The 22,207-nt window shown below is 41.5% G+C and overlaps 1 protein-coding gene across 2 annotated transcripts in view; it reads right to left on the reverse strand.

Annotated features, from left to right (window-relative positions):
- Window positions 1-236: 236 nt before the first annotated feature.
- EGFR (epidermal growth factor receptor) overlaps window positions 237-22,207 on the reverse strand; it is a 157,241-nt gene continuing 135,270 nt past the window's right edge. The window contains exons 16-28 of one of the 2 annotated variants that reach the window (XM_032681999.1): window positions 21,815-21,850; window positions 20,418-20,559; window positions 18,633-18,755; window positions 17,314-17,412; window positions 12,822-13,007; window positions 9,389-9,544; window positions 8,476-8,551; window positions 7,154-7,300; window positions 4,659-4,756; window positions 4,031-4,198; window positions 3,890-3,937; window positions 3,686-3,788; window positions 237-2,679 (exon numbers count right to left, since the gene is read on the reverse strand). In XM_032681999.1, the coding sequence (XP_032537890.1) occupies window positions 2,303-2,679; window positions 3,686-3,788; window positions 3,890-3,937; window positions 4,031-4,198; window positions 4,659-4,756; window positions 7,154-7,300; window positions 8,476-8,551; window positions 9,389-9,544; window positions 12,822-13,007; window positions 17,314-17,412; window positions 18,633-18,755; window positions 20,418-20,559; window positions 21,815-21,850 (1,759 nt within the window). In that variant the 3' untranslated portion in view covers window positions 237-2,302. Of the gene's footprint in view, window positions 2,680-3,685; window positions 3,792-3,889; window positions 3,938-4,030; window positions 4,199-4,658; window positions 4,757-7,153; window positions 7,301-8,475; window positions 8,552-9,388; window positions 9,545-12,821; window positions 13,008-17,313; window positions 17,413-18,632; window positions 18,756-20,417; window positions 20,560-21,814; window positions 21,851-22,207 lie in introns of both variants that reach the window. The other variant, XM_032681988.1, reaches the window with a different exon arrangement.

Raw genomic sequence — 22,207 nt, forward strand, 5'->3', positions numbered from 1 at the left:
GGCTTCGTCATGGTGAGACACACCTACCAAAGAGGACCATCTTTGGATTCTGTCCAATATCACAGAATCACAGAATGTGCTGAGTTGGAAGAGACCCACAAGGATCATCCAGTCCAACTCCTCGCCCTGCACAGGACCATCCCCTGTCATACCATGTGCCTGAGAGTATCATCCAAAAGCTTCTTGAACTCTGTCGGGCTTGGTGCTGTGACCACTTCCCTGGGGAGCCTGTTCCAGTGCCTGACCACTCTCTGGGTGAAGAACCTTTTTCTAATATCCAACCTAAACGTCCTGTGACACAACTTCAGGCCACTCCCTCAGGTCCTGTCACTGGTAACCCCAGAGAAGAGATCAGTATGCTGCTTTATGCTAGACTGCAGAGTGGCCCATGAGTCACTGTACACATACAAGCTGTTAATGCATTTTACACCATGTTACTTACAAAAAGGGTCATTCCACATGACTGTTCTTCTCCTTCCCTCAATAAATCTGTAAAAAGAGTGTTCTAAGGATTTGCTGCTTGATCTTGGACTTCAGATGCAATCCTTAAACTGAAACACATACTGCTGCATTCAAACCACAGCAGCAGCATAAATTTGACTCTTTCTTGCTACTTAATATAGACTACAGATCCTCTGCAAGTCAGCTGCTTATGCTACCCTCAAGCAAGTTGCCAGCATTCAACTAGTTAAGGGCCTTTGTCCCAAAATGAGCATTTGCCTTCTGATCTAGTGGTTTGATTAAAATAGCACTGCCAAGTTGCTGGTGGGATGCATCTAAATGACTGACTAAATTCACACTTTAGGCACTTTACTCCTCCTACGCTCATAAGAAATGTTAATGATGGAATAATTTTATGGGTCACTGGAAAGAGTAGTTGCTTTTGCTGCTGTGACTGATTTATACTGTCAAGCTAAAATCTTAGCCTTGCCTTGCCTGCCTATATCATACTGATAACCAGAAGACGATGCTGTGTATTTTAAAGAAGTAGTAGGCAGCCCTATGTTTTAGAAGAGGGAGATAATATATTCCATCACTCTGGATTATTTTTTCCTTAATTCATTCTCACTGCTCCTCCTGCATTGCCAGGATATGTAACCCCAAAGGGACATGTAACCAGCCCCAGCCTCTGCCCCAGTGTGAAACAGCAATTGGTACTATTCTGCCTTGAAGTGTAACACTCATATACGCCTTTTCTTTGCCACATGTATAAGGGAAAATGATTTCTGCCCTTTAAGAAGGGAAATAAAACTGCTTGGCTAGAGCTACCTGTGTTTCTTGCCCTAGTCAAGTCTAATTTAGTATAGTTCTTCCAGTCTGTCTCGTGAATGTTCCAATTTGCCACCATTTGCATTTCCTTGACATTTAATTAAGGTCTGTTAAACATTATTTGACACTTCATTTTTCAGTTACGGCAACATCTTTAACAGTTTTGTTGAAGAAGAAAGGCATTTTGACAACTTGACAGCTGCATAAGGGATCAGAAAAAAAATGTCTTGGGTTTGACCATTAGAAAACAGACTAGTGAGCACTTTAGAAACATGTATGATTCAAAGATGACTTGAGGTGAGTTCCTTCTGTCAGTTCTTAGCAGTAGTGGTTAGCAGGTGATGCATCATCGTGCCACTTTGCTCCTTGTGCTAAGTTTCCTCTGGAGCAATCCAATCCATACTGCCCCGGGAAGAATTGCTCACACCTCCCTTAGGTGCACTTCTCACCTTTGGGCCAAAAGGCAGTATATGGAGCCAATTTGTAAAAATTCAGTGGTTTGGAATAACAGTTTCGGATCCAGAAGTTTTGGAAAACTATTGGTAATATTTTTTTTTCCTGCTGGTGATCTGAGCACCACATAGCAGAACAGCAGTACAAGCATCTGATTTTGTAAAAGATCCAAAAGTTCTGTTAGAAACATTTATAAAAATACAGACTGTAGAAAGGAATTTGACTGTACAATGTGTACAGCTCTCAAGTTCATCCCAGAGTGGCTTTTTACCATGCTACCATTTGAAAATGAAAGAAATGCATCCATATTTCTTCAGTCCAGGAAGATCCTGCTCCATCCCAACAAACGTCCGAGTGCAGGCTATGGGCCTCAGTTATTTCATAGAAATGGGCAAGAAAAGACCCAAACTGCCTTCAGATGGGATTTGCAGTTTCAGCCCCCATGCCGAAAAGGAGAAGTGTGCTTATTGGTGCATTGCAGTTGCCATTTGCTCTGAGCCAGAGTCCATTCTTGCAGCAGCCAGATAGTTCACTTAAGAGTCTGGCTTGCCTTGCTGCTGCAAGAAGAAATTCTCCATGGTCACGCCGAGGCTTCAATGTAGTCACTTTTTGGTGCTGCTACCCTCAAGTACTCCGGGTTTTCTGCTGCAGGAACTTTCAAGAGACCATTAGGTTTGGTTTCGTTCGGTAAGAAGTCCTGCTGGTAGTCAGGATTGTCCAGATTTATTTGGTGGTTGCCTGCCTGGATCCAGTAAGGAGAACTTTCAAAGACGGTCTTTGCCAGTGGAGACTGGTTAGTGTTGAGATATTCGGGGTTGTCCACAGCTGTGCTGTGTGAATTCTGGTAGCTGGAGTCTGTGGGGACCTTTGAGTTTGCTGTGAGAGAGAAGTTGTTGTAGATTGGATTCTGGACTGCTGAGGCAGATGCTTTCTTGGGCACCAACTGGTTTACATACTCTAGAATAAAAAGAAAATAAAAATAAGAAAATGAAAACATAAAACTAATGCAGCCATTTGCGTCCCCTGACATGTAGTTTCAACCCAGCTGCCACTTGCTCTTCGCTCACAGCACATCACTGAACTTCCCCAAGTGGAAACAGGCCAAACGTAGGAACTGCCATTCCGTGGCACCAAATGCACCAAATGCTCTGCCCTGAGGTTCACCTTCAAGAATCTTGTTTGCAAACCAGCAGAAAGATGGCTTGGACCACGAGACAGTGAGATAGCTACTGCTGATTTTAGTGACGTGTGGGTGGCTATGTCCCAGATAGTGTTCTGAAATGGCAGTCTGGGAGCTTAGCTGCCAGAAGCTGTTTCTCTAGAAAAAATGTTTGGAGATGAGAAAAATGACCAGAAAATACAGGGACTCCACATTTCACTTCAATGCCATTCCTCGCAGGGCCTTTCACCCTTTTTAGCTATGGCATATTCTTGGAAAGGTTGGTTGGGATTTTTTAAGGACACAAAGCATCATGAATGTGTAATGCATCCCCATCCCCTTCAGTGCTTGCTGGCTCGCTTTCTGATCACCTACGCTGTAAGTCTATGTGAAACCATAAACTGCCTTCTGTGAATCCACTTCTGAAAGCAATGAAACTGCCATAAAGCTCTTTATATTGCTGAAATGATTTAGGGGATGAAACCCATTTTGTAGAGGATACCTTCTCAAGTAGAAAGATTTAAACATATAACCACACATGCAAACTCCCTGGCTAGATGGCACATACAGCAAACATAAGGAACCTGGCTTGTGAGGGAACTGAAATGAGAAATGGGCAGAAGCAGCCAGATAAAGTCTAAGAAAAGGATATGTGTGCACTTTTCCACCTCTGTTTGCTAAGCAAAGAAAGGTAGCAAGCATTTGAATTGCTTCCTGTAAAAAAGGAAGGGCAGTGATTATATTTACAACCAAAAGGTTTGTGAATGAGTGGCCATGAGATGGAAACACAGGAGAGGTACTCACCTGGGGCTGGCAGGAAGCTGTCATCTATGCTGTCCTCCAAGAAAGCGCCTGTTGGGTCTGAGCTATACCTCTGGACAAAACTGTCTTCCCGCACAGGGTGCCCCTGCTAGGTGAAGTAGAGAAAAACAATAGTAAAGGAATTGTTTTGTAGAAGTTGATCCACACAGGAGGAGTTACTCCTTTTTTAAAGGTCATTCCACTTACCCCATTCCTGTCAATGCAGGTTGTAGCAGAGTTGTTGCTAGTAGCACTCTTAAAACAGAGAGAAAGAAAATACAGACATTATGAGAAGCAGTTCACTCTTAAAATTTCTTATCATGTTTCCACAGTGGAAAAGTTTCATACCAATGAACTCAAGAGGGGAGTGCGGGATGTCGAAGGGCTGTTGAAAAAGCCCTGGTGTGGCACGAGATACTCATCCGCATCCACTATATCTTCCATGTCCTCCTCCTCCATTAGGGTGCGATAAAACTTGGAGTCCGTAGGGCTGGGCAGGTGCATCCTATCATCTCCCTGTGGAAAAAAGTCAGCATGGGAGAGGACTTGCAAACTCCTTTCAAGCCCTTGCTATCCCCTTCTCTGTGAGACAAAGTAATTTAACAAGAGGCCCAAGATGCAAAACCTGGATCTATGCGTTTAACCAAATTTACCCAGAGTTTAGGGGAACTTGGGCCTGCAATCTCTGTCCAAGCTGCTGTAAAATAGATACATTTTGAAGAGGATCAAACTCTTGTTTTCCTCTCACGACTGCAGTATGGACTGTTGCTGGTCCTAGACTGGAACCAGTACTAAGAAAATAGTGACCAGTCTTGACATTTTGTTTGTGGTTCTAGCTGAATGTGTTAAGACCTGGAAAGCAACAATAAATCTGGCCTTAAGTTATCAGTATTATATGTTTTCATATGCATTACTAATAATTTTGGGCTTCATATTAAATGCCCATCAGACATCTTCCCACCACTGTGGTTAGTACCTGTATAACGAGATAGCGTGGAGGGTCACGAGCCATTTTCGAGAATTCGGCTATCAGTTCACGGAACTTGGGACGGCTGTCTGCATCGATCATCCAACCTGGAGGGAAAGCAATGTGCAAATAAAGTTGTTTTGGTGATCAAACACAGAGTTTAAAATAAAATGTAACAGCAAAAAGAGCAGTGCCATGCGTGGAACAAAGGAAGAAGCTACCCCTAAGGGACCACCATAAAAAGTTCATTCACCAGCCACTGGTGTGAATTTCAGCATTTAAAATGCAGATCTTGGGACTTTTGGGAAGAAGAAAGGAGGTAAGAAAACCCTGTGTTGGAAAAGCTGCAGGCTGAGCCTGTCTCCTCTCCTGCTGGCCTGTCTCCATGTGGGCAGCAGGTCCCACCTGAAGGATAATGCAAATTAAGTCTGCTTTGAAAATGCTCTTGAAGGAAAGAAAGCAAAAAAAATCAGTGGGTGCCTGCAGAGGTACCATGATTTGACTGTCTGACAGTCACTGCACTGCTTCATGGAGTCCTGGTAAGGCTACAGCAGAAGCCTCCTTCTGTACCAGATGTCTTCTAAAATTCAAAACATCTTCACTGAGGACATTTTGAAATTAACTATATCTAAGCTGTATTTAATTAGTAAACAGACTCGAACAAAAAGCAGTCCTATAGCTTACTGTGGATCAATGGTAGAAGAGATTTAGAATATAGATACCGGTGGGTTTACATGTGATATTAGTTAGGAAACCCACATTTTCTGTCGTCAACTCACAGATTAGCTGATCTGGAGACTCTTGTGTTTAAAATTAAAAACAACAAAAGTCAAGCTTAGTGTATCTAGAGGAACTCAGAAGAAACACCTTATCCATAGTAATGGAGAAATGAAGTGCTAACATGTCATCTGAAATCTGCATTAGACAAAATCTCATAATTTTCAGTGATATTTTAGCATGCTAGAAATATATCTCCTGATAATTCAAGAAAAGCTTCTTGCTTTTAGACAGAGCAATTGGAAGTTTACTGTTCTTGCAGAGGTAGCATCTACTGTTTCTCACTTTGAGTTGCCTACATTTAAATGCTGTTTCTTAAATTAAAAAAATAGTAATTATTGTGCAATAACTTTGAACATTCCAGCTTATACTTTCTGCTTATAAAACAGGCAACTGAGATTCCTGTATTCCTTTAGACAAAATGGCACAGCTTCAACAGGGTCTGCGCTGTAGCCTGCAAACATGGGGAGATCAGAGCAGTGAAAGATGTGCAACTGAGCCCTGTGCCAGAAGGAAGGCTCAAACCCCAGATCTTAACACTCTTGCATTTAAAATTCACTGCAATAGTATGAAAGCAGATGGGGACACTCTATTGGTTATGTTTTAAAAGCAACAGGTGCCTGATTAGGTGCCTGTAAAAATTCCTCCTTTCTACATCTGGACTAACCCTACGGAAAGGCAGTGGGATGAGGTGTCAGTAGGGTTCAGCATCTCTGAGGAGGAGTTTCTAGTACACTGTTTTGGGGTCTGGGCAGCTTCCAGGCTAGGTGCACACACCTGTATCCATTTCTTGCCTGCCCTGTTGAGCATGGGATCAGGGTCACCTTGTGTGGTGCCTGTTTCAACACAGTGACATGTGGATACTCCAGAGCTCCCAAAAAGCGCTGCACCTATGGAGCGTTTGTAGTAGCGTGGCTCCGATTTCAGGAACAGGTATATGTTGCTCCAGTGAGAAGGTCTTAAATGCCACCTAGTGGGCTGCTTATCAGCATCCTCACAGCAGCGGGCAGGGATGCAGCAGTTATGGCCTAGAGATGCGTGGGAAGCCAGGTAATAATCTGACATTTTAGCAGGTGATATAGATGGAAAGGGGATTAGAGGTCCAGAAGCCCTTTGAGGTGCCATTAAGTGGCCAAAAAGTGCTTCAGAGACTCTCTGCTCTTGAGCTACTTTGCTGCTACAGCTACGTGCCAAAAAGGGGCATCCAAAAACGAGGAAGAAACTGGAAGAGGAACTTTGGACCCTTATGTGTATCTGCCATTACGTTGTTGCCTGTGCTCCTGGCATTCCTTTAGTAAAAGGACATAATCCACATATGTGGTTGCAGAAGGAGGCATATTACTGAGCTAAGGATGAGCCTGGAGGAGAAGGCAGTGTTCATTTTATTTTCTAGACGTACAAAAACAGAGCATCAGGTAAAGTGGTTGGTGTTACGCTAATTTATACTGCCTGACCATATCCGTTCAAAATAATTGACAATATCAGCCAGTGGTGTGAATGGTGAAAAAAACATTAGTTGGTTGAATTAATGACTCATGAAATCATATCCCATACTCCTAAGCAAAGCTCAAGGTGCGGGAACACACTCTAGTGTCACCACTCTTTTTACATAACCCTACTTCTGTGCCATTACCAAGAACACAGCACACACAAATGCAATCTAACAAAGGCAACTGTGTTACTTATTCAGCTTAGATGAGCACCCACAACCCAAAATGCGAACTCACATTTGACCATGATCATGTACACATCGATGGTACAGATTGGGGGCTGTGGCAAACGCTCGCCCTTCTCCAGGACAGAGGAGATCTCACTGGCAGGGATCCCATCATACGGCTTGGACCCAAATGTCATCAGCTCCCAAACTGTCACACCTGCAGAGCGGGAAGAGAAGACTATGAGAGCAACTTTGCCAGGAGCTAGGCTGCTTGGCATGGGTGCAGAGAGGTGGCAAGCAGAGAGGGCTCTCCTGGAAGCACTGTGTTGCCAGAACCCTAACCAGAGAAAACATTTTCTGCCACGATTTTAAAGAGAGACTAATATAACAAGTTGAAATCATTCTGCTTTCCTTTAAGGATTTGCTTTTTCCCCCTTTTTTTTTTTTTTTCAATCTCAGCTAATATCTTAGCGTTGAACATTCCACAAACTTTCCAGCCCCACAGAAAGGAAATAAAGGTTACTGATTCCAACTGAGCAAGTGGTTTTAAAAATGAAAGTTGTCTTTTTGTTTGAAAACAATCTCTTTGGAGACAAGCAAAAGCAGTTTTTGAAAGATGTGCAAACCAGCTGCCTCAGCGTCATTTGCTGACATACCATGGACTCTTGTGATGTAGCTGTTGTGATTGTCTAGTAGCTTAGGATACAAAACAACATTTTGGATGCCAAGATACATAAATGGATTAAGAGGACCCGAGGCTGTACTTCTTTTAAAAGTACACAGGATCTGACCATCTGCATTAAATATTTTCCAGGAATATAAGAGCTCATGGGGGGAAAATTTTGCAATACATTGCTTTGAAAAGTTTCCTTTCCACTCCTTTTTTTCATGCTAGCTTGTGAAAAATAAATTCTCTAAGGAGGTTATCACTTTGCTTCCCTTTTAGCATTGTCCTCTCAATACCAGGACAGCACAAGCTTTTTAGCCCACAGCAGAGTTATTAGACACTGACTGACAGTGTTGCCAATGTTTTTACGTCCTCCTTCTAGTTACGTGGCTTTATTATCAGGTCCGTTATAATTCACGTGAAGCGGCCGAAGAAAACCATCAGCAGAACTTCAGCAAACGGACCAGAGTCTCTTACCTGCAGCCCTATTCAGGGGAGGGCTCATTACCTGAAAGCATATTCTGCAAAACTTCTTACACCTCACTCACTAACATGCAGTTTCACGGGAATTTTACTTTGTTGGATAGGTGATTTCAGCCCAGAGTTTATATATCTGATCTCTCGTTCTTCTCGCAGTAGAATGCAAAAAGGCCAGTGTAGAGTCACTAGCAAATCCTGCAATTTTCCAACCCATCTGCAAGAATTGTAGCTGCTTTTAAACTCACCATAACTCCAGACATCACTTTGATGAGTGTAAATTCGGTGTAAAATTGACTCCAAGGCCATCCATTTAATTGGAACCTAGGAAAATTCACAAAGAATCCTTAAGAGACTGATCCAAAATTTACCAGTGATATTTACCACCAGGTGGTATGTAAATTAAGGAAAGAAAAAACCAACCAACCAACCAACCAACACAGCTATCTGAATGGTAGAGCAGGCAACTTTTGAGTCCCTTTATTATTATTATTTTCATATATTATGATGAACCTGGGAATGTGTGGAGTATTAGACATATGAGAAATATCTCTTACAAAATAGTTTTACAACATTTTTAACAGTCAAATAACTACTTGTTAAATCTTCTGTCATAACAGGACACAAATCCAATCCTAGGCTACATGACAAAGAATGATCTACACCCATATGGTTTCTATTTATGGTTGCTGCAATATTTGCAAGCAGCTTCTCTTTAATTTCTCAGCAGGACACATTCCCTCCATCAGCACGTAGTACAACATGAAGGCGTGTTGAACCAAGTCTGACAGGTCTTTCTTCTGCTATAAATATACAACATTCCCTTTCTCTTTATAAACTGCACAGTCTTATTGGTCTTGGCTACACTGATGAATTCAACCTTTTTTTTTTTTTAAATAATCTTGCTTTTTCCCAGACATTCTGAGTGGGAATTTCAAAAGCATTCACTGCTCTGCTACCTCTGCTCCCACTGCAGTCCCACTGGCCTGACGCTGCTTCGGCTGATTTCAGAGGACTTCCACAGGCTTCAAAGGCAGCATGCTGAGATGGCAGCTGAGTGCTATGAAAAATACACTCTCATTTTTTTCCCTTTGTTTAAGGCTTGTGTGGAAGCACAAGCTCTAGCGATTGCACAGCAGTTGATTCTCTGATGTGCTTTACCTTGCCTCCCTCAGCGTGATACTCCTTCTCATCGGCACCAAGCAGCTTTGCCAGCCCAAAGTCCGTGATTTTCACGTGTTGAGGAGTCTTAACAAGGACATTCCTGGCAGCAAGGTCACGGTGCACCAGGCGACGTTCCTCCAAATAGTTCATTCCCTACAATACGACACACTGTTGGTAGGCATCACACACTTTGAGCCTGGACACACAAATAAGTCACCAAACTTCAGCTGCTCTCTGGTAACTATGCACACCACTGTAAACACATGGTAACCTATCCCACTTCCAGAAAAAGGCTAGCTATTTCAATTTACATAATGTTTATTGCAGGGTGAGGATGAGTGCTTGCACAGTTACATGGAGAAATAACTGTTACCTTCCAGGAATCTTCTGGAAGATCCTGGAAGTGGGTCCATGCACTGGCAGAGAGACGAAGGAAAAACAGACAGTAGTGGGTATAGTATATAATAGCAGGAGATGTGGTTCCTTTGGGATTTAGCTCAAGAAATATGAAATCAGGATGGAACTTAAAAAAAAGGGGATAAATTCTTCTTTCAGCTGCACTTGTGCAACCCCAGTGACTCCAGGAGAGCACAGTACAGAGCTGAACTACCACCTTCCATATATATGCACCCCAAACCTACAGAGAGTGTTTAGACAATCATTCAAAGCTGCTGATACTGAGTCTTATGACAGTGTACTCTGTCTTCTCCCTGCTAACAATGCCCACCGCACAGGTGAAAAATAAAAAATTAAAAAAAAAACCCATCATTTTATGTCTGACATCCATTTACAAGTCCTCTTTGAAAAAGGCGAGTTCTTCCAGTTTCACTGCCTCCCATGATTAGCCTGGTTTCACCATAGCATATGTGCTTTTTTGGTACAACTGCCTCTGGAGGAAGAATATGACTAATTGTGCCAGTTTGACTTCAAAACTGTAAATTTAAGAGCTGTGTTTCTGACTACAGAGATTATTCGCCTTTCCCTCTTGGTGCATGGAATAAAAAATGTTCATGACTTCCAAGTTTCCTGCAATATCTTTTCCAAAACCCACAATTATTCCCAGTCCACAGGTTTCTGCTAGCATTAGCTTATGCGCTTATGTTTTTATGAAGAGAGTTAATAAAACATTACTTTTAACCTACAAAGCTAACACCAAAATGATCATGTTGATGTGATGGCAGAGGACTGGAGGGAATAACTGCCTTCCAGCCTCCACCCGCTTCTTAAGCCCACTGCTAACCTGGACCACCATTGAATCCTCCGTCCAAGTCCCTGAGCAGGACTTCACCGGTGCACTGCTGATGCTGCCAAAACAAACCACCCAAACAAACTGGCCCAGTGCCACTATGTAGCGTGCATTGATTTACACAAATAGATCTTTAGCGAGCAGAGCTCTTCAAATAAAAACTCTTGAGCTGCTGACAGAAAACAGGTCGTCTTAAAAAACCTAATAATCCCATAATCTAGCCCCAGTAGGACAAAAAATTTCCTGCTAAACATGAGTTGCCGCAGAGACTAATAAGACTCAGAGCTGCTGAAAAGCAGAATATCAGTTTCACACTAAGCTGTTTAAGACGCTGATGGCTGAAAGGCTTGTGCACATGCATAACCTTACACTGAAGATATTGAACTGCTTGTCTAGAAAGTCCAGCAGATCTTTAACTGTGTGCAGGCCTGGGGTTTAAACCATTTTTCCATCATTAGGCAAGAGCCCTATGTGTTCCAAGAGTTCCTTCAACAGTTTCTGCACATGGAGAGTCTATGCTCTGTCATAACATCTTGTCTGAAAGAGAGGACTCCATACCTCAGTGAAAATAATGTTTGTAGAAGATGAAAAGAAAACTTATTTCAAAGCTGCGAAAACAAACAAAAATAAACTTCCCAGGGAACTTGCCTCCTGCTGGTTAGTTACCAGACATATATTTGTGGCAATTTTTTTCCCCCTCAAAAGTACATTTTTAAAGAGTCAGAGAATGTCCAAAAATCTGGCACGACTTTATCAGAATAGTAACACCAGACACATTGGTGGGAAAAAGCCATATGCACGATTTACGAGTGCTCTGAGGAGAACGTCACTGTTGAACAGCACAAAGGAGTATTTTGAAGGTCAGGCATCGCTGGCGAGGGTAGAGGTTGCTATGGGCAAATGTTGAACTGACATGAAAAAATCAAACAGAAGCTAACAATTGTGAATGGCAACCTTTTGGGCAAGTGATACCCCAAGGATCCATTTGGGGACTGATTTTGCCACCTTAAAGATTAAAAAGGAGAAGAAGGAGGAGGAAGAGGGAAATGTGGCCTCCAGCTAATCCTCCAAAGGGGCTGAAACCAGGACAGAGCAGTAATTGATTTTAAACAAGAGAGCAAAAGAGTCAGAAAAAGGCAGCTCTCACCCCGGGTGGACAAATAAATTAAAATTCACTTGTTGTGGAATGCAATGTAAAAAAGCACACACACACTGAGATGAAAAATGTGCTCAGCAGACTTTTGGTGGATACGTTTCTGAGGTCTTCAGCATGTTTCCTCAAAGCAAACCACGACTGGGCGAGTCTGGGATGTATACAAGGTCTCAAGGGACCGATAAGGTTTTAAGTGTGTGGTTAGCCTGCAGACCAGCATTCCCGAAATAAGCAGCATTAAAGTAGCCAGGCTTTGTGGACACTGGCATCTCATATGATGGATGTTTGACAAACTGCAGTTAGTTTTTTGCTCCATTCTTCCACGCTTGCAAATGGCTAACTACCATTGAAATACAGCATATTGCTGCTAAGAGCTAAAGGCTGTACTTCAGTCTCCTTTGCTGCTCTTTGGCAAACAGTACCAGGTGTGACAATAAGTACTTTACGGCCATTGCAGTTAGATTACAGACACCAACTCAGTGCCTATAAATTACAGAACAGCTCTGGCATGCCTGAGTGTCTATTGGCCACAGCCAGCCTGTACAAGAATGGAGCTGGTATTCAATAATCAGCAGTTTGATCTCAAGCCTCAGAGATTTCAGCCTGAAATTCTACAAGGAGCACAAAAAAAGGTGTATTCAACAACATCACTGTCCTGTGACACAGCCCAAAGAAACTCACTGAGGGAAGCAGCATTTTGCTATGGAAATTGCCAAATTCTATTTCCTTCCCTGCCCCTGTGTTGCATCACATTAGGACCACATTATTATTTCAATAGCAGGTGTTTGGATATAAATGTTTTGGTGATAATATTATTAATAGGAGCATTTTGAAGAACAGTTAAAGTTTGCTCATCAGCATGAAAATGGTAAATTGTTTAAGACGAAGTAACCACTTATTGTCATGTATAGGATATCTAGGATCCAGGTGATGAAACAGAAAGATTTACGGAGACAGGTAAGTAAATAAATACATTACATGCTGTCAGATCTCTGAGTTTTAGCTGATCTGGAGGTGTGCTGTCCGCTTACCTTTGCAATCTGCACACACCAGTTGAGAAGGTACTGGGAGCCGATGTTGTCCTTGTGCTCTCGGATGTAATCAAGGAGGCAGCCATAAGGCATCAGCTGTGTGATGAGCTGAACAGTAGAAGTGAGGCAGATTCCCAACAAGCGGCACACATGAGGATTGTCAACGCTAGCCATCACATAAGCTTCCTGAGAATAAAGGGAAAAAAAGCAATGTGAAACACTCTCTCTGGCATGATACAAATATTTGGAGGCAGTTTAAATAAGCTGGTCATTCAAGAGGTTGCCAAAATATTATATGCAAACTCAGTGCCTCATATCACATACAAAATACATATATTTCCCACTCTGTGGACCAAGTATTTTCCATTTAGTGGAACGTCCAGATTTTTAACACTGAATCATCACTGAGATGCCACAGAAGAGCCAGTCTCCCACTACTGGTACACTAAGCAAACACTGAACATAAAATCCTGGGGGGATTAAAACTTACAGACCTAGGAAGACCTAATAAATTGAACATCAGCTGGGAGCTGATGGGATTTCACCATTTGGAGCACCTAATTGCAAGGGCAACACATTTTGTGAACATTTGTCATATGGCTTTTTTTCCTCTACAGATCTTTTCACAAAACTGACTGGAAATCAGTATTTTTGAGACTTCTGCTCCTCTGTCAAGGTTGGTACTAACTCAGAAAGTCAAAGTTGTCATCTAGAACATAACTGACAGCTTCATTTTTTAAGAGACCATATTAGTCTTGATGATGTTATTCTTCAGTCCATGTCAAACCAAACAGATTAATAATCAGTTCACCACTTTAGAAACTTGAATACGTGTCTTTAAGTAACACCAGTGAAAATATTGTCCCAATTTGGAAAAGGTGTTTTACACTCATATAGCAATGTAAATTATCTAAGGAAAGTACTTACAATGTGGAAGCCCAAGCATAACAGACCCTTTGGTCAACTGGAATTTCGGGTCTTAGTTTCACAAATATGTGAAAAACTCCTTTTTCAAATCTGGCTTCACCCTGTGTAGCTTTAGGTACTTAGCTAAGGTATCCAAGGTACCTCCTTTTCTTTTGTTCTTTTTTAGGAAGGGTGAGACACTTTCAGAGGCTGATGCACTACACTCCAGACACACCAAATACATCCTTTAACATGGCCATCAGGTAAAAATTCCTGACTATATGATTTTGTGAGCAAAACCTACTTATGGTTGAAATTTGAGATCTATATTTATACTGAAATCCACTGTCAAGTGCCAGCTCAAAAAATGGATTCCAACTGGGGAAAAAAATTAGAGCTGCAGTTATTTGGTTTCTTTAACTAACTTTGTGTTTGATTTACAGTCTGTCACTTCTGGATATTTTAGAGGAAAAGCAATACAAGGGGAAATAAATGGGAATTTTCCCATTCAGTGAGTGGGTCAGCATCCTAACAGCATCTGGAGTAACACCAACTAATCATCCTTTGGCAATTCAGGCTAGTAGCCCCTCAAAGCGTAAAATAATAGTGAAGACAGTACTGGGGCAAAAAAAAGGAGCAAATCTGCTCTTTCTAAGAGCTTAAGAGAAGACATACCATAGCACTTTACTCATCATCTAACAAGTGCTCCACATAGCTGTATAGTTGCTAAGAACTATTATTAAACAAAGTTATTAAAGCAATGACGTTCAAGAAATAAGCAACTCCAATTCTTAAGCAATACTTTCTGGTCTTGGTATTGTTGTTTAACACGCCAGCCTAGGCAAAACATGACGTAATGCAGGTTCTTCTGAGGTGCTAATTCCGCATTTGGTATCCTTGTTTTGGAGCCCCTGGGATGAAAGTGGCCTCCAGGTAGGCAGGTTAAAGATGATCACTAGCACAGCTGCGTAAGTGCTCCTCAACCTACTGCATGTCGGCAGGTCATTGAAAAACAACCCTCTGCCATGAATAGCAGTGATTATATGGGCTAGCTTGAGGAAAGATAAAGCAAGAACACAATATGCTATTCAGTTGTGTAGATATTTGTGGCAGCATTTTAAAGAGAATCTTGCAAATTTGTTATCCAACGCTCAGATGTAAGCAGAGACCAAAAGAACTTTATTTCCCTATGCTTCTAAACCGAGCTGTCATAATGAGGAAGGATGCCTGTTTTTTCCCTTGCTTCCTGTTGAGATTCAAATCCATATTGTATTCATTTCAGTGAGACAGGGTGGGGGGAAGTCTGCAGAGTCAGAGCTTTTCTCACTGCCCATCTGCTGCACAGTCCACATGGGGCTGACCCGGGGGCTGAGAACTGGGAAGCTGAAAGAGCGGGGTGGGCGTATGGGCCACACAGCTTTCGGAGAGCGTCCAAGTGTTGACACTGCCTCTTACATTTGATACTGCAAAGCAAAATAGGCCACTGCCTCCTCAAAGGGAGCAGAAGGGAGCTATTGTGTGGTTGTGGGTTCCTCTAAGTAGCCCAAGACATTAAAGTGGGCTTTTGTTTCAACTGTTTATCTTGGAAATCTCTTTGGTTCGCTCTGACCTGCTCCAAGTATGCTTGGTATTCAACAACAATCTTCTGAATTAGCCCTACCCTAACAAAGTCAGCAAGAGCTTGACTGGATTATAAGGGCTGAAGCTGCTGTGCTTGTTCTATACCTAGTGTGTTTCTGTAAGACAAATCATCTTTAATTGGACATGATTATCCCTGAGGTTCCAGTGACCCTGAAAAATTGGTTGTATAGCCAAAATCTGTTTTGAGGAGAGCTTCTGGAGTCACCTCCCTGACTTCTTTTTTGGATTTTTTAAATTTTCTTCTGAAATATAGACTGAATTCCACCAACCAAATCATCTACAAAATGAACAGGACTGAAAAAACAAAAGCTTTTTGTTAAGCATCCTAATTCAAATAAAACGATTATGCGGGGATATGCTACAGAAACTTCTTTTAAAGGAGGAAGTACTTTGATACCACTGAAAAGCACACAGTCCCTGCACCTACTGTTCTGTCCTGTGACTAACTTGATCTGCTGAAGGCAGGATGAAATATTGTGGGCTTGTTCACTAATCCTTCCTTCAGGATACAGAAATGTAATGCAGTTAAGTCTAAAGCATCCTTTGTGAACAGTGTTATACTCTTTATCACTGTGAAGAGCAAAATGAGGGGCAGATCTCAGAGATGCTGAACAGCATCTCTGCCAGCTCCTCAATGCAGGGAATGCCAGAGAAGGGAGGGACCCCAGCCTGCTCACAGGCAGGCAAGGGGCAGGGATGAGGGCCACATGGGTAAGGACCTGGGGAAAGGCTGAGACTGGTCTGGAGTCTAGCTAAACTGAAATCAGGATGGATATTGCTTCCTGTATGGATTTCTGAAATGGACCACCTATTGTTTTGCAGGATGACTTGAAAAATCTAATGTGCTTTATTACTGTAAGTAGCACAAGTGGTGGTTTGTTCACAGCCATTTATCCTGAGAGTTCTCACTACCAGAATTGTCTTTTTGTTAAGATCTTTGCCAGCTTCGAGCATTTGACATGAACCTTCCCTACTGGACAAAACTGGATTTAAAAAAAAAAATCCAGCTAAATTCAGTTCCTACCAAAATTTTAAAAATCCATAGCTTTTTCCCATGGTTGAAGAATTTGTGTGTTTGGTTAACGCCACCATTGCTTCCAGACAAACAGGTCCATTTGGGACATACCAGGGATAGGACAGAGAGATACACTTTTCTTGTTGCTTAGGACTTAACCACAGCACAGGAAATCTGAAGTTACACTGGACATCTGAGTGCTCCTCTCCACGCTCATCATTTTCCTTTCCTTTTATATAAATTTATATATCCTTGGTGTTGTATGTTCCATGGCTTTAAGATTTTCTATTTAAGATTTTCATCAGTTCCAAGTTCAGGGAACCTTGTATTTAGGACTCTAGCTCACTTGTTGTAAATTCACATATTTATGAATTCCTAAATCAGTGTTCTATAGTCTTTTTCCTTGTTTTCTGAATTGATGAGCTATACCCAAACAAGAAAATAAAATTCCCAAGCCTCTTTCAGAAAGTAAGATAATTTCTTGTGTTTTATGGCAGAGAAATCAGACAGATGGGATTTTTTTTTAATTTTGGATTTATAGTTAATTTAATCCTATGTAACCACGCAACTATCTTATGCCAATCTGCAGTGTCAGCATTCAGAAATCATTAGGTCTGTTGTTATTTGCTTTAGTTGTATCACGATAATGGCAATGAATGCTACAGTTTAAGGCCTGAAATATCAGAATAAAGAAGAAAGAATCAGCGGTAAATGTATGTTCCTGATCCCCTCCCTGCTACCCCAGGAGTATAAAACCTGTATTTGGACTGTGAGACACTTCACAGACTGGGCTGCAAAGCACAGTACTTCTAGACAGAGAATTCAGTTTAGGGTGCAAAATATTTCTTCCCATACAAAATCCTGAAACCCCTTTAGTTGTTAGAGAAGAAAATCCACAGACCACTTGAGAAAACAAACGTGAAAACTTACATCAAGTATTTCCTTGTTGGCTTTTGGTGATGTAGCCTCTCTCAACTCTTTAATAGCAACAGGAATTTTAACCTTCTCCCCTTCTGGGATCCAAAGTCCCTACCAATAGAAGTACAAAGAGTTATTCAGTCTCATATCTAACAGGTTAATTCTCACAGTTATATATATTTTACATCTTCTGAGTAGACTTGCATGTTCTGAGCAATAGGAAGACATGGCAAACAACAAAAATATGCAAAAAACGTCTTATGTATGGCTAAAAAATCCTGTTAATGCGGTGGTATTTCTCTTTCAGTCACCTCTACTATATTCTTTTGAATAAACATGTTCATTACTGTCCCTGTACAAATAGCCCAAGAGATGCATAAAGAACATCTTCTGTAGATGGAAATCTAATTAATTAGAGCATCACAGCAACTGCATGTGCAAAACCTTGCCACTTACAATTTATAAATCATGGGATGAAAAGAATGAGCATTTTTTCATTCAAACAAGATGGTATCTATCCTGTACAAATAGTCCAGCCCTATGCAGTGGCAGGGAACTCTATGTCCAGGTGGTACAGTGCTCTACATCTATAGTATCAGGAGGCCATTTATGTGGCAGGTCAACAGCCTGGCACTGTGAGGACATGCTGCTGAAGTACCCAGCAATGTAGGTGCACATCTTTTCGTGGCCCTGAAGTTTCTAGTCATAGCTGGAAGCCTGCTTCAGAATACAGAGCTTTATAAAGAGATATATCAATCTACAGTTTCAGTACTACTGGCAAAGCCTAAAACACATATCCTGAATAAAAGTAGGAGCACAGAAAAGTGGAACTTGATGAAGAAACACAGGGGATAAACAAACACCAAGAGAAAAAATACCTTGTGGACCTACACAACTGAAGGTGTGTAGACACTTCAACACATCTGAGTCAGTTCTAATGAAACAGCGATTGAAAATTTCAAAGACAAGACCTCAGATGACACAGGAAAATGGCTTAGCACTAAGCTGACCAAAATGCATTTATTTATTTTTTTCTTAATATTCTCAATACGGTGTATTTGACTGTGGTAGTTTTCAAATCAAGATCTTTGTTTTCCAGGTTCAGCAATGTGGCTTTGGCAACACCTTATGTAAACCTTCTCCTGTTACCCAATTCATAACTCAGCTAATGATGATTGAGTCATCTTTCTACCCCTCAATAGATATATGCTACAAAATCTAGTTAAAAAGACCCCTACACAATGGTCAGAGCTCCCATTTCATACTTTGTTTGGGTGGCTTCTGCATGAGGGAGTAAGATGGAAAGGAGAAGAGAAACATGGTGATCTTACCTTATAAACAGTGCCAAAAGCTCCAGAGCCTAAAACTTTGACCTTTTTAAATTCTGTTTCCTTTAAAATTCTCAGATGAGCCTGGTTTGGTGCCTCCCCGCTGGGTGTCAGTGGTTCGACAAGCTGGTGCAGACAGAAGATGATGTTAGAAGGATATACAGTCTAGAAGGTTGAACACTTTTGGGAAGCAAATAAATCCTTCCTTTAAAATAATGAACATTTTATTTCCTGTGAAGTTTATGGGAGGATAGCTCTGCTCTGACTCACAGGAATAAACATCTAAAGTTGCTCCAAAAATCACAGAGTGGTGACTGCCATTTTGAAGGAGAATGAAGGAATACAACTACTCAAATGGAGATTTGGACTTCAAAGCCTTAAAACACAGCATGAAAAATAATGTAATTGCAGCAGATCCTAAAGGAGATTTTTTTTTGTTTCGAACTTCTGAATACATTATTAAAATGTTTAAAATAATGGGCAAGAATCACCTGCAACCTTTCAGGTCTGCTCTTGTTTAACTGGATGAAATTCCCATTGTACCAATGGTTCCCCCAGACCACAGAGTGTACAAGCAGCAATTGAAATTCCGACAGTGATTCTTTCCTCAAGAAAAAAGATGTTGAATTGGCTATTAATTTTTTCAAAATTTGATCTAAGCCTTATAGCAAATAGGCTCTTATAGCAAATGCTCTCCAAAGATATTTAACACTTTTATGACGCATAAGTCAGCTTTTTCCCTTATTGTTTTTCCTTTTGCCTTTCCTTTGAATGAAACCATATTTAGCTAGATTCAATCTGATTTTAGTGGGTCAGCAACCTTTCTGTTGTGATGAAATATCCTCATTTTGAGGAGTCCAGAGGGTACAATATGAGCTGAGCACAAACTGAACTCTACTATCACAACTGTAGAATATAGTGGTATGTAAAAAATATAGTTATGTAGTGCACTGAAAAACAGGACAGTTTTTTTTTTAAGGATTTCAGTAGCTGACTCTGCAAATCCAGCAAGTACTGAAGGAAGCTGCAACTGGTATTTTAGGAGAATACTAAAAACAATTTGCTAATTATTTACTAGGACTGGACTAGAAAGAGAAGGGGGCTGATCATAAAAGAGTAGCTTCAAACCAGGATAAGGAATTTTACTGTTTACACATGAGGTACCCAGAGGGTGATGCTATAATGCACACAAAGCCATGCAAAATGAAAAAGCAGTGTTGAAACCTTGTTCATGCCCAACAGGGTGAACCATTCACTTTGATGGCTTTGAGGGCTTTTTGTGCTAAAAACAAACCAAAGACAAGGCATAAATACTTCCTCAATTCCTTTCCCTGATCTCCTTTTTTTCTGCAGGATCAGGCATGCACCTGATCAAGGGGGTAAAAATTTCAAAAGCACTCCAAGCTGCCATAGGAGCCTCAAGGCTTGTCTGAAGGGACGTGATTTTAGGCTGAAGGTCTACATAGCAAGGTGGCATGGATCAGCAAACACATTGCACCTCACCCTGAAGATATAGTTTTTTTTCTGAGTAGATAATCTCAATAACTATTCCTTGGGATTGAGACATCTTTTAAAATCTTTTGAAAATCATATCCAGAGGGATCAGATTTGAGATTAACTAAGAAGGTGATAGATGCACACCGCCTCTTTTCTGGGTAGCATGGCAGACACTGTGTTTTCCAAGCCAGGGGATAGCTGAAGTACAAGGCAGATGCCTGGTAGAAGGAGGATGGCCCCTGTTGCCCCAAATAAAGCAGTGGGTGTTGCAGCCGTGCCGGCAGCGCTCACCTCCCTCTCCTGCAGCAGCCGGCGCAGGGTCCGCTTTCTGACGATGTGGCGTCTCCGTAAGTAAAGGCCGATGCCCAATCCAACCACCACCAGGCACAGGAGACCTCCAACAACACCAGCTGCGATAGATGGAATTTTGGAGCTGCAACACAGAAGGAGATCCAGAAAGAGAAAAAAATTCTTAGGTGTAAGATTTTAAAGAAGCCCTATAGAGGTTGCATGAAGCCTTAGGTTTTGATCAAACACATGCTCTGGACAACCACGAAGAGCCTACTTGACATTTTCAGATTTCTTGGGCATCTGTATTTTTAAGTTTCTCATCCAGTAATCTGTTCAAAATCTTCACTCTTCTCTCAAACTCGCAATTGGAATTGATCCTCATAGCTTAAGAGAAGGGATTTCTTCTCTCTCTGACAAACCTACCAAGCACATGAGCATCAAATCTGTGATGCCTGTGTACTCCAGCTATGGGCAGCCTGCATCTGATCAGACACACAAAGCACGTGGAGAGGAGGAGATCTGGAAAGGCATAAGCAGTTTTGATACCTGCAGTGAAGCTGACATCTCATCATTATTGGAGGGGCTGTAAGAGTCATGCTGAACGTGAGATGATCTGCCCTCCCAAGTAAAAATGTCTGAGGCCAGGTATTGTGTGTGCCATCCCCGTTGTATGTACAGTTTGCTGACTCTTTATTAGAGCCTTGGTAATTTCAAACTGAAGTTGAAAAGAAGAACCTGGTTTCCGAGATTGTTTTATTGGTTTGTACTTAGATACCCGTGCCAGCTTTTTTCTAAGTTGCCCCAGGAATTCCTATTAAATGCAGTCACTTTTTAGCATTAATTCTAGGTTGAATTTGTCTTGCCATAGCATGACTCTGTGGGAAGAAACTAAATCCCTCTCTTTCAGCAAAAGAAGCCTGTTTGCTTGTTGTATGACCTTGAGCATGTCATGAGGCCACACAGTGTAATATGAGATCTAGTGTGACAAATGAGCATCCATCTGGGAACAGAACGGTTGGAGATGTACAGATCACAGGCCCTCTGTGTGCCTGAGTCCTCTGTAATGCAAGTAACTATATAAATCCTAAATATCTCTCTCTCTCTCTGTCCTTCATCCTTTCCTTTTCCATCCCCTCTTTTTGTTGTCCAGTAACAGATTCCAAGTCTCGCCTTGACAAAAAAAGGCTAAGCAGAACAAGATTTTGAAGTCTTGTGCCAGTAGCAATATTTCTCAGTTCTTTAAACCATTTTTATAGGTCTGAGCCTGCTTTAAGCTGTCACTTCCCTGTACAGAGCTGAAGACTTAAGGCCCAGCCTCGCAGTGTTCAGTGTGGAAATGTAAACATGCATGCATTCTTTCCAGCTCTGCCATTAATTGTAGCAAATGAAATACTCACCCATTTGGACAGCCTTCAAGACCTGGCCCTTTGCACCTGTAAAAACAAATGAACGTTACAAACATAGTAGCTCTGGCCTACATACTTCTATAATTCCAACTAAGAGTGCTACTGATTGAAAAGCTTGTGTTTCAGAGCAGTCCAAGTATTAACATAGGAATTTATAATAGTCATACACTCCACTAAATATCAGTCAACGACCTTGCTCCAAAAATCTTTTATCTAGAGGAGTAGCTATGCTGCATACTCAGTTTAGAGAATGTTTTAAAACAAATTTCTATCATGTGGTAGAATGGGGGAAGGACGTAGACACACAAAATTCATGGATTCCCTGGCTCTGCATGGACATCTGCATTAGTGCAGGAGGTCAGGGCTGATTGTGGAGGAGTAAAG

This window comes from Chiroxiphia lanceolata, chromosome 1 (assembly GCF_009829145.1).
Source record: "Chiroxiphia lanceolata isolate bChiLan1 chromosome 1, bChiLan1.pri, whole genome shotgun sequence".
NCBI lineage: Eukaryota > Metazoa > Chordata > Aves > Passeriformes > Pipridae > Chiroxiphia > Chiroxiphia lanceolata.